The sequence below is a fragment of the Perca flavescens genome, chromosome 4, assembly GCF_004354835.1.
Source record: "Perca flavescens isolate YP-PL-M2 chromosome 4, PFLA_1.0, whole genome shotgun sequence".
In the NCBI taxonomy this organism is placed as follows: Eukaryota; Metazoa; Chordata; class Actinopteri; order Perciformes; family Percidae; genus Perca; species Perca flavescens.
Window position 1 is genome coordinate 20,363,486 of NC_041334.1, and position 12,517 is coordinate 20,376,002.

Genomic DNA, 12,517 nt, shown 5'->3' on the forward strand with positions numbered 1-12,517 from the left:
CAAGACTAAAGACACGGTTTTATTCACTCGCCTTTTTTGGCCCATTCATTTTTCAATCTGTTGTCATGTATATATTATGTGCTTGTCCCATATCAGTTATTGTTGACAAATATAATAGTGTGTGGTGTATAAACGAACTTAACTTGCACTTACTACAATGATGGTAATAATTTACTGAATAAGTGTCTGTCTGTAGAATAAGTCTGTCTGTCTGTCTTTCTGTCTGTCTGTCTTGTCTGTATCTGCTATTTGGGTTACTTACCTTTACACAACTATTAACTAAAACGATAAGTATGCATGTATTGAGTTGATGTAAATTAATGTTGTTTTTTTTATCCGATTCATCGATTAATCGAAAAAATAATCGACAGATTAATCAATTATTAAAATAATCGTTAGTTGCAGCCCTAATATATATATATATATATATATATATATAGGCCAAAAGTTTAGACACACCTTCTCATTCAATGTGTTTTCTTTATTATCTTATATTTTAGATTCTTCAAAGTAGCCACCCTTTGCTTTTTTTGATAACTCTGCTAACCCTTGGTGTTCTCTCAATGAGCTTCATGAGGTAGTCACCTGAAATGGTTTTCACTTCACAGGAGTGCTTTGTCAGGGTTAATTAGAGGAATTTTTTCCCTTATTAATAAAAAAGCAAAGGGTGGCTACTTTGAAGAATCTAAAATATAAGACATGTTTTCAGTTATTTCACACTTTTTGTTAAGTAAATAATTCCATATGTGTTCATTCATAGTTTTGATGCCTTTAGTGAGAATCTACAATGTAAATAGTCATGAAAAAAAAAACATATGTGTGTGTATATATATGTGTGTATATATGTATATGTGTGTATATATGTATATATGTGTGTATATATGTATGTACTGTATATATGTATATGTGTATGTATATGTATATATATATGTATGTATGTATATGTATATATATATATATGTATGTATATATATGTATATATATATATATATATGTATGTATATATATGTGTATATATATATATATATATATATATATATATATATATATATATATATATATATATATATAATTGCCCACAAAATCCTGAGCTACAATCATAACATTAAAACTGTAACTCTGAGGTATTTATGGTTACCCAGTGATGTCCAGTAGTCCCCAGTGAGAGCAACAGCAAGTGCACGTTGTAAAGTTGTCGCTTTTGCAGTCCTCTCCTTTTCATAACAACTCGTGTATTCTTCTTGTGATTGTGCGTCTTGAGGGAATCTCATACCTGACGTCATTTGTTGCGATTCTCAGAATGTTTCTCAGACTGACGTTCTCCACAACACTAATGGGCCTGCAGTCTGTAACTATCCACTTCATTTGTTAGCTTCTCTTGCCTTTGTTTATCTATACTTCTCCCACACGCTGCATCTAACGTAGTCTGCCAACGTGCCACTGTTTGTTTTGTTCAAAGATTTGCTGGTATCAACTGTGTGTATTGCATTTAGGTGAAATTTCAGACTGGAAGTACTCCGGTGATAAGAAAATTCAACTTTGCAGTGGTTACAAATAACTTTGGTTCTGTCGCCGTCTGGAAGAACTAAAATAAAAATGGCCATGTAAAAGTTCCGTACCCTTCTCCATGTTTGTTGGTTTGTTTATCCGCCAATTCTTTTCCAGTTCCTGTAAGCGCAGCAGCAGTCAGCAACAGACTTTTAGAAAATAAAAACCTGTGAGCAACAGACTTTTACAATAATAAAAGAAATAATAAAAACTGCGTTAATGTGCGATAAATAATTGTCGGCGTTAATTAATTAATGAGTTAACGCGATAATAACGTGTTAACTTGTCCAGCCCTAGTTATTTTTTGATATAAAAGTGTTGGTGGTTCTTTATTCAACTAATTGATTATTGACTTTCATTGAATTTCAGCAAAAATCATAAATTTTTGTCTTCAGGAAACTTGCAAATGTGAATGCTGTTTTGTGACAATGTTCACTCAAGCTGTACTGTGTGTGTGTGTGTGTGTGTGTGTGTGTGTGTGTGTGTGTGTGTGTGTGTGTGTGTGTGTGTGTGTGTGTGTGTGTGTGTGTGTGTGTGTGTGTGTGTGTGTGTGTGTGTGTGTGTGTGTGTGTGTGTGTGTGTGCTTGTTCATCAGATTGTGTGTGTAGGGTCCATGGCTGAACTGGAAGAACTGACCGGAGTCAAAGTAACTGATCTGCATCGGGAGAGGTGAGTCACTCCTCAAACACCGAGATAATCAGCCAGCCAGCAACTGACATGTACTCAGTGGTGTGTGTCTGCTGTGGTAGTGTGATAACCCTCAGATTCACAGGCTGTATGTGTGTACATCGGTGGACATGAGATGACAACTTTATGACATGGTCTTTCTGCTTGTCTGTGTGTGTCAGTGTATGACTTTGTCCATGAAAAATCTGCCCTCTGCCACTCTAATGTCCTGTCTGCCTGAACCAGACGTGTGCTGTGGAACAGATCACTTTACTCTTCTGCTCTTAATCCGCTATTTACCGTTGATCACTTCAATGGGGTTGACAATCTTTAATTGATGCGGGAGGAAGAGGTCACCTTTGTCCTGCTTCTGTTTTTGGTCTGGAAGACTTGGAAAAGTGATGAAAATGATTCATGCAGTCTTTAAGATTAAAAAGCAACTCATGTAATTAAAGAATAACTGATTAGCTATGTAGCAGTTTATCATATGTTAAAAACCAAGTTTGAAAAGTGTGCAGTGGTTTGAACTTTACTAAATGCAAACTATTAATGTAGATTTAGTGGGCACCTCTCACAGGTTAATACTTTTTAGATACTACAGCCAGGTTCATCATTAACTTTACTGTAAAAACAATGATTTTGTTCTTGGACTGAATCTGAGTGAGTAGCTGTATGGAGTAAATTAATCCATATCCTTGTGTCTGAAGCTTATGACCCAAAGCAATAACCCTAGTTTATTCTAGTGGGTGTCAGCACCACTGTTCTTTTCTTAAACCTCGTTCCCAGGGGTGAAGGATTATAAAATCGTTGTTTTGGACTGCAGCCAAAAAGCCTATAGACCCATGAAGCAAACACAATGTTTAAAAAGTTCCCCATGGCAATACTAAAAACGAAAATAAAACCGGACTGGTCAAATTGTTATTACTGCTATTTTTCTAAACAATTGTATCTCCTTTCTCTTTCTTTCCCTCTTTCTGTTCACACTTTCTCTGCCCAGCATTGACAGTCTGACAATCCCGTCACGGTGTGGTAAGGGCGTGTTGCGGAGGGTCACAGAGGTGTTTGACTGCTGGTTTGAGAGCGGCAGCATGCCTTACGCCCAGGTCCACTACCCCTTTGAAAACAGGAAGGAGTTTGAGGAGACTTTCCCAGCAGAATTCATCGCCGAAGGCATTGACCAGACGAGGGGATGGTAAGTTGTGGATGAATGGTGACATAGAGACCTTCCCTGCTGAGTTCATTGAGGGAATTGACAAGATCAGAGCATGAATGGATGGACACAGAGACACAATCAGCCAGATGAGTGTGTTCTAAAAAGTTACTTAAATCAGTTTTATGCCTCCACAGGCGACAGCCGTGGCTGATTTGAAGATGTGTGTAAAGCATCCATGTTTTGCCAAAAAATACACTTAATACCGTTTTATTAAATTGCCTCAAAGTCTTCACTACATATATTTTATGCGTCTGGATCGACATTAAACTGCAACAACTGTTTGGCGGAGACTTACACCGTGGTACTTCTAGTTTAAATTAAATGGACATTGATTAAATAATGGCAAATGGCTGATTAAAAATGAATCGATCAAATTAGTTTGTTAGTTCGTAGGATTGAGGAAGATATCAAAGGTGGACCTTGTGTGCTATCTTTTTGTATCCTACTGTAGGTTCTACACCCTGTTGGTGCTCTCCACCGCGCTGTTTGGCAAACCGCCCTTCAAGAATGTCATTGTAAACGGATTGGTACTTGCTAGGTGAGTACAGACTTATTAACCAACCCATCTTTCATATATTCCTTTAATTTGCAAATGAAATATATTTTTGTTAAAGATTAAGGCTGGTCTATGTTTTTCTTATTGTCAACAAATGCTGTGAAATGATTACAACCAACAATGTGTCTCTCGATACTTTCCAATTTTTCAATCAGACTTTGACTTCACAGGTAATACTCGTAGCAGAATCCATTTTTGTTTTTTTATCTTTAATGAGATTTGTTGACGGTAAGAACAACACAGTCAGTCAGTCAGTCAGTCAGTCAATTTCATACTAATTTCTGAGCAATTTTTGCAGACATCATTTTTCTTTGCCTCCACTGATCCACGGTTTGCCCTCCTGTTTACTACCATTTTTATATTCCTTTTCTTCTCCCTTCACCTGCCTGTAATCTCCTATTTTTTCTGCAGTTACTTATGATCAGTGTGGTATGTCGGCTGTAACATTTAGCCCTTAGAGCTGCTCTACAATTGGGCTACTTGTCCTCAGCCCCAGGGTCTCAATGCCGCACTGTGCTCACAGGCCTGCTGACCTGGAAGGACTTGACTAATTTGAACACCAAGTGCATGGTTTCCAATATACACTTATGTGCATGCATGCGTGTGTATGTGCATTAATGCCTTTGCTTGTCTCATTCCTGCAGCGATGGACAAAAGATGAGCAAGCGCAAGAAGAACTACCCAGATCCAGGACTGATAGTGCAGCAGTATGGAGCTGATGCCCTCAGGTCAGCTGTGTGTGTGTGTGTGTGTGTGTGTGCGCGTGTGCGCGCGTGTGTGTGTTTCTGAAGCATGAATGCCTGTGTGCCGGTGGCAGGGTTCTGTTAGCAGGCATGGTTTAAAAAAAGGTTTGAATCACTATTCACGCTTAGCTAGGCTTTGTTCTATAAACATTATAGACACACACATACTGTACATACACATTCATACACACATTGTTTCTCCTCATACATTTGCTCCTTTGCCCTGAGCAGTGAGAATGCGATGGCCATATGGCCTAATGAATAAAGCACTATGCAGTTTTCGCCATGTGCTCACATATATACTGAAGAAGAGAGAGCTCCAGAGATAAAGAGAGAAAGGCGACAGTCTGTTTCTCTTTAAGTCTTCTATTTCCCTTTTTTTCTCTTTTGTACCTTAAAACTTTAGTCACAGTGTAGCTGTTATGGTACAGTGAGCTCTGTAAGTATTTTGATATACATTAGCTTGAAACTGAACCAGTATAGACTGAGATTTTTTTGTTGGAAGTTTTTTCAATGACTCTTCATGTTGGCTCATTTTGAGGTGCCCAAAAGTATTTAACCTACTGATTGTTCTGTCTATTCTGCCTTTTATTTCAATGTATCTGTAATAGTTGCTTCTATTAAAATTGCACAGGGCCTATTGCATTAAGTTGCATCATGTTAGGTTGCTTCTAGAATCATCATCAAAACCTTTTCCAACCACTCTTAACCCAGTGTGCTGATGCCTACCACAAACTTATATTGACATGGATTATTCTGAATTTCTGTTATTGTCACGTCAACGCTGTCTTTTTTTTAATTTTTTTTTGGAAGAGAAGAGATTAATTTGCACTGAGATGCTGTAGGTAAAATTTAGGTCTGGCCCAAAAATGTGTTTAGAACATTTTCAAGGTGGACATTGCGAGAAATTGGTGGAGCTAATCCAATTCAGATATGTTTGACAGTAAAATAACAAAATGCAGCTGGACTAGCAGCTTTCCTTTAATGGTGTCTGATAAGTGTTTTTTTATAGTGCTGTATAATATTAAGAGTAGTGTTTGCCTTGGACTGTTGCAAGACGTTTTGATCAGGGTTTTAACCATATCTACACCGGGTTTTAACCGTCTCTGCATCTGCATGAGCAACATCCTGAAGCTCAAAAGCTGGTACTTAATACAAACCCTTACTCACTCATACACATCTATGCACACATTTAAGTTATTACCTGTGTACACACTGTATGCTTTGACTCATCCCACACTCACCAACTCCTTCACTGTATCTCTTTGTAGATTATACCTCATCAACTCTCCTGTAGTGAGAGCAGAGAATCTGCGTTTCAAAGAGGAGGGTGTGCGAGACGTGTTGAAGGATGTCTTCCTGCCGTGGTACAATGCTTATCGCTTCCTGGTGCAGAACGTTCAAAGGTTACAGAAGGTAATGAACAGAATAAAAAGCTCATTCCTTCCACAACTCCTATGTTCCTTTAGCTATTACTGGTCTTAAAAACACAGCACCGCTTGATAGTATAGCAGACTGGTCCGTGTACTTGGCGGCCAACGGATTTTCGTTTTAAAAGGAAAAAAACAAAAACGAAAAACGGCCAGTTTCCCAATTACCATTAGTAAATAGGAAAACAAGAAACGGAAAACAACCCATTATTCATTTTTGGTTTTGATATTAAAAAACGGAAAAGGAAAAACTATCTCGTTATCCGATTGTCTTTGATGTGTTTGTAGATGGAACTCGGAAATTAAATTGTGTGTATAAATCTTATTCCTCATTCATTTTTTTTGTGATCCGGAAGCGATCGTAAGTAGTAAGCGGCTGCATACCCGGAAATCATTTGGACATCAATGAGACCATGGACAGTTAGAATGATACGGACGTAAACATGTTTTTAGACGAATATGCTAGTTTTATATTAGAAAACCGAAAGAATGGGATGTCTTGTGGGGATATAGCAGCTGCGTTGGGTTCACAGTTTGGAACGATACGGGGGTTTTCTGAGAGGAGTGTGCGGAGGTGGTGTGCTCAGTAGGGACTTGTGGCGAAACACAAGTTGACTTTTATTATGAAGTGGTCACAGGAGATTAGCGCTGACCGCTCTCCATCCATCCATCCATCCATCTTCGTCCGCTTATCCGGTGTCGGGTCGCGGGGGGAGCAGCTCCAGCAGGGGACCCCAAACTTCCCTTTCCCGAGCAACATTAACCAGCTCCGACTGGGGGATCCCGAGGCGTTCCCAGGCCAGGTTGGAGATATAATCCCTCCACCTAGTCCTGGGTCTTCCCCGAGGCCTCCTCCCAGCTGGACGTGCCTGGAACACCTCCCTAGGGAGGCGCCCAGGGGGCATCCTTACCAGATGCCCGAACCACCTCAACTGGCTCCTTTCGACGCAAAGGAGCAGCGGCTCTACTCCGAGCTCCTCACGGATGAGTGAGCTTCTCACCCTATCTCTAAGGGAGACGCCAGCCACCCTCCTGAGGAAACCCATTTCAGCCGCTTGTACCCTGGATCTCGTTCTTTCGGTCATGACCCAGCCTTCATGACCATAGGTGAGGGTAGGAACGAAAAACTGACCGGTAGATCGAGAGCTTTGCCTTCTGGCTAAGCTCTCTTTTTTCCACAACGGTGCGATAGATTGAATGCAATACCGCACCCGCTGCGCCCGATTCTCCGACCAATCTCCGCTCCATTGTCCCCTCACTCGCGAACACAACCCCAAGATACTTGAACTCCTTCACTTGGGGTAAGGACTCATTCCCTACCTGGAGAAGGCATTCCATCGGTTTCCTGCTGAGAACCATGGCCTCAGATTTAGAGGTGCTGATCCTCATCCCAACCGCTTCACACTCGGTTGCGAACCGATCCAGTGAGTGCTGAAGGTCGCAGGCCGATGATGCCATCAGGACCACATCATCTGCAAAGAGCAGCGATGAGATCCCCAGCCCACCAAACTGCAACCCCTCCCCACCCCGACTACGCCTCGATATCCTGTCCATAAATACTACAAACAGGATTGGTGACAAAGCGCCCCAGCCCTGGCGGAGGCCAACCCTCACCTGAAAAGAGTCCGACTTACTACGAGAACCCGGACACAGCTCTCGCTTTGGTTGTACAGAGATTGGATGGCCCTGAGAAGAGACCCCCCTCACCCCATACTCCCGCAGCACCTCCCACAGTATCTCCCGGGGACCCGGTCATACGCCTTCTCCAAATCCACAAAACACATGTAGACCGGTTGGGCATACTCCCAGGCTCCCTCCAGGATCCTTGCGAGAGTGAAGAGCTGGTCCGTTGTTCCACGACCAGGACGGAATCCGCATTGTTCCTCCTCAACCCGAGGTTCGACTATTGGCGAACCCTCCTTTCCAGCACCTTGGAGTAGACTTTACCAGGGAGGCTGAGAAGTGTGATACCCCTATAATTGGCACACACCCTCTGGTCCCCCTTTTTAAAAAGGGGAACCACCACCCCAGTCTGCCACTCTTTGGCACCGTCCCAGACTTCCACGCAATGTTGAAAAGGCGTGTCAACCAGGACAGCCCCTCCACACCCAGAGCCTTGAGCATTTCTGGACGGATCTCATCAATCCCGGGGCTTTGCCACTGTGTAGTTGTTTGACTACATCAGTGACTTCCGCCTGGGAAATCGGCGACAATCCCCATTATCCTCCAGCTCTGCCTCTAACATAGAGGGCGTATTAGTCGGATTCAGGAGTTCTGCAAAGTGCTCCTTCCACCGCCCTATTACCTCCTCAGTTGAGGTCAACAGTGTCCCATCCTTACTGTACACAGCTTGGATGGTTCCCCGCCCCCCTCCTGAGGTGGCGAACAGTTTTCCAGAAGCACTTTGGTGCCGACCGAAGTCCTTCTCCATGTCTTCTCCAAACTTCTCCCACACCCGCTGCTTTGCCTCTTTCACGGCAGAGGCTGCAGCCCTTCGGCCCTTCGGTGCCCTGCAACTGCCTCCGAGTCCTCCGGGATAACATATCCCGGAAAGACTCCTTCTTCAGTCGGACGGCTTCCCTGACCACCGTTGTCCACCACGGTGTTCGTGGGTTACCGCCCCTTGAGGCACCTAAGACCCTAAGACCACAGCTCCTCGCTGCAGCTTCAGCAATGGAAACTTTGAACATTGTCCACTCGGGTTCAATGCCCCCAGCCTCCACAGGGATGCACGGTGCTCCGCCCGGAGGTGTGAGTTGAAAGTCTGTTGGACAGGGGCCTCCTCCAGACGTTCCCAATTTACCCGCACTACACGTTTGGGCTTACCAGGTCTGTCCAGAGTCTTCCCCACCCTCTGACCCAACTCACCACCAGATGGTGATCGGTTGACAGCTCTGCCCCTCTCTTCACCCGAGTGTCCAAAACATACGGCCTCAGATCAGATGAAACGATTATGAAATCGATCATTGACCTTCGGCCTAGGGTGCTCTGGTACCAGGTACACTTATGAGCATCCCTATGTTCGAACATGGTGTTCGTTATAGACAATCCATGACTAGCACAGAAGTCCAACAACAAACAACCACTCTGGTTTAGATCAGGAGGCCGTTCCTCCCAATCACGCCTCTCAGGTGTCTCCATCATTGCCCACGTGTGCGTTGAAGTCCCCCAGCAGAACAATGGAGTCCCCCACTGGAGCCCCATGCAGGACTCCAGTCAAGGTCTCCAAGAAGGCCGAATACTCCGAACTCCTGTTTGGTGCATATGCACAAACAACAGTCAGAGTTTTCCCCCCACAACCCGCAGGCGTGGGGAGGCGACCCTCGTCCACTGGGGTAAACTCCAACACAGCGGCGCCAGCCGGGGACTTGTGAGTATCCCCACACCCGCCCGGCGCCTCACACCCTGGGCAACTCCGGAGAAGAAAAGAGTCCAACCCCTATCCAGGAGTATGGTTCCAGAACCAAGACTGTGCGTGAGAGGTAAGCCCCACCAGATCTAACCGGTAGCGCCCACCTCCCGCACCAGTTCCGGCTCCTTCCCCCACAGAGAGGTGACGTTCCCGTCCCCAGAGCCAGCGTCTGCTGCCCGGGTCTGGTCCGTCGAGGCCCCTGACCTTCACTGCCACCCATGTGGCATCGCACCCGACCCCAACGGTTCCTCCCACAGGTGGTGGGCCCATGGGATGGAGAGGGAGTTGCCACGTAGCTTGTTCGGGCTGTGCCCGGCCGGGCTCCGTGGCAAACCCGCCACCAGGCGCTTCGCCGAGCCCACCGTCTGGGCCTGGCTCCAGACGGGGCCCCGGGCTTCCTCCGGGCAGGGTCACTCCATCTCTGCTTAGCTTTTTCATTGGGGTTTTGAACCATTCTTTGTCTGGCCCCTCACCTGAGACCACTTTGCCTTGGGAGACCCTACCAGGAGCACAAAGCTCCAGACAACACAGCCCTCAGGTTCACAGAGACACACAAACCTCTCCACCACGATAAGGTGATGGTTCACGCTCTCATTCATCAAAAATGAGTCTACACAACAAGATAACCATCATAGTCTAATAATAATAATAATGAAGCGAAAACATTTTCAAAACTTCTCATTTTCACATAAAAGGTCTCTAACGTTGTTTTGCGCCATTGCTTTGGCAAAGTAGGCTATCTGTCAAACTAAAATCAAAACCATGATATGGCTTTCCCTTAAGTAAAAAAAAAAGTAAAATTACTAGTAAAAGTAGTTAATTTAAAATGTACTGAGTATGATAATTAGTTACTTTTTTAACCTCCAAAAATCACATTTATATTGATTTTATATCTTATTTATAGCCTACTTATTATAGGCCTGTTTGTTTGACAGATATTGTTGTATTAAATTGGAGTCTTTTGCGATTTGATAAGGGAAAGCCATATCATGGTTCCGATTTTAGTTTGTTTGACAGATAGCCTACTTTGCCAAAGCAATGGCGCAAAACAACGTTAGAGACCTTTTATGTGAAACTGAGAAGTTTTGAAAATGTTTTCGCTTCATTATTATTATTATTATTATTAGACTATGATGGTAATCTTGTTGTGTAGACTCATTTTTGATGAATGAGAGCGGTCAGCGCTAATCTCCTGTGACCACTTCATAATAAAAGTCAACTTGTGTTTCGCCACAAGTCCCTGCTGAGCACACCACCTCCGCACACTCCTCTCAGAAAACCCCCGTATCGTTCCAAACTGTGAACCCAATGCAGCTGCTATATCCCCACAAGACATCCCATTCTTTCGGTTTTCTAATATAAAACTAGCATATTCGTCTAAAAACATGTTTACGTCCGTATCATTCTAACTGTCCATGGTCTCATTGATGTCCAAATGATTTCCGGGTATGCAGCCGCTTACTACTTACGATCGCTTCCGGGTCACGAAAAAAATGAATGAGGAATAAGATTTATACACACAATTTAATTTCCGAGTTCCATCTACAAACACATCAAAGACAATCGGATAACGAGATAGTTTTTCGTTTTCCGTTTTTTAATATCAAAACCAAAAACGAATAATGGGTTGTTTTCCGTTTTTTGTTTTCCTATTTACTAATGGTAATTGGGGAAACTGGCCGTTTTTGTTTTTTTCCTTTCAAAACGAAAATCCGTTGGCCGCCAAGTACACGGACCCAGACTGTTACTATTATTATATCAGTTCATTATTGGTACAAAAAGAAAATTACTTTTTGTTAGTGCCGTGAAATGCTATAATTCCTTCCCCTAACGTCACTAACGGTTAATGGCTGGGTATTTGGGTTCAGATTGAACAAAATCCTTTATAAACCCCAGATATTAGTTTTTGAAGATTGTATAAATGAAATTACAATTTATTTCCCTTTCTAAAAGTGTGTGACCAGTCTTAACATCAAGTCATTTTAGGCACTTGGCCATCAGACCATGGAACGTATGTGATAATTGTTCAGCGAAGCAGTCAACTATTTAATAACTATATCAATAACGTTTTTCCAGTGAGCAACATATATGTAAGAGCTTAATAACAATAATATGTCAAACAAGAACACATACACACACACACACACACACACACACACACACACACACACACACACACACACACACACACACACACACAAAAAAAAAAAAAAAAGGGAAGTAAAGAAAATAGGAAATAGGAACTGTATTTTGAACACTATTTGCCTGTAGGTGGCATGTGTAATACCTGATCAGCCGCTTCCCATATTGTGTCTTTGTTAAAAATTCTATTTTGTGTTAATGCTTTGTGTGTGTGTGTGTGTCTCAGGAGGATGGCATTGAGTTCCTGTACAATGAAAACACCGCAAAGCAGAGTGACAACATCATGGACAAATGGATTCAGTCCTTCACACAGTCCCTCATCCAGTTCTTCAAGGCTGAGATGGACGGTGAGACAGACATCCTCAAAACACACGCACACTGGTATCATCACTTTATACTGACAGTGGCAAAGAAGATGACTACTTCATATCTTCAAAATCCATCCCATCTGGTAACCTATTCATGTTGTTTCTACATTCAGCGTAAATAAAGTGACTTTCTTGTTGCAGCTTACCGCCTGTACACCGTCGTGCCTCGCCTGGTCAAGTTTGTGGACATGCTCACCAACTGGTATGTGAGGACCAACAGACGCCGTCTAAAGGTGAGATAATGGCTACATCTTTCTTTTGTTGTTGTTTTGTTGTCCAGCACATCAATTATTCATTTTATTAATGGAAACAGTAATTTAAGCTATCACCAAGTCTCCTCATCATAGCCTCCATCTGTGGACATTCTATAGCAATCAGTTTGTGGCCCTCCTAGTCAACATTTGGTTGAAGGGAATTGTGGATACATGTGCTGTCACTG

The 12,517-nt window shown here is 43.0% G+C and overlaps 1 protein-coding gene across 1 annotated transcript in view; it reads left to right on the plus strand.

The window, feature by feature from the left end:
* iars1 (isoleucyl-tRNA synthetase 1) overlaps window positions 1-12,517 on the plus strand; it is a 66,409-nt gene that overhangs the window by 30,808 nt on the left and 23,084 nt on the right. The window contains exons 15-21 of the mRNA XM_028576050.1: window positions 2,144-2,217; window positions 3,212-3,406; window positions 3,879-3,965; window positions 4,628-4,711; window positions 5,998-6,142; window positions 11,937-12,057; window positions 12,220-12,311. Of these exons, the coding sequence (XP_028431851.1) occupies window positions 2,144-2,217; window positions 3,212-3,406; window positions 3,879-3,965; window positions 4,628-4,711; window positions 5,998-6,142; window positions 11,937-12,057; window positions 12,220-12,311 (798 nt within the window). The remainder of the gene's footprint in view (window positions 1-2,143; window positions 2,218-3,211; window positions 3,407-3,878; window positions 3,966-4,627; window positions 4,712-5,997; window positions 6,143-11,936; window positions 12,058-12,219; window positions 12,312-12,517) is intronic.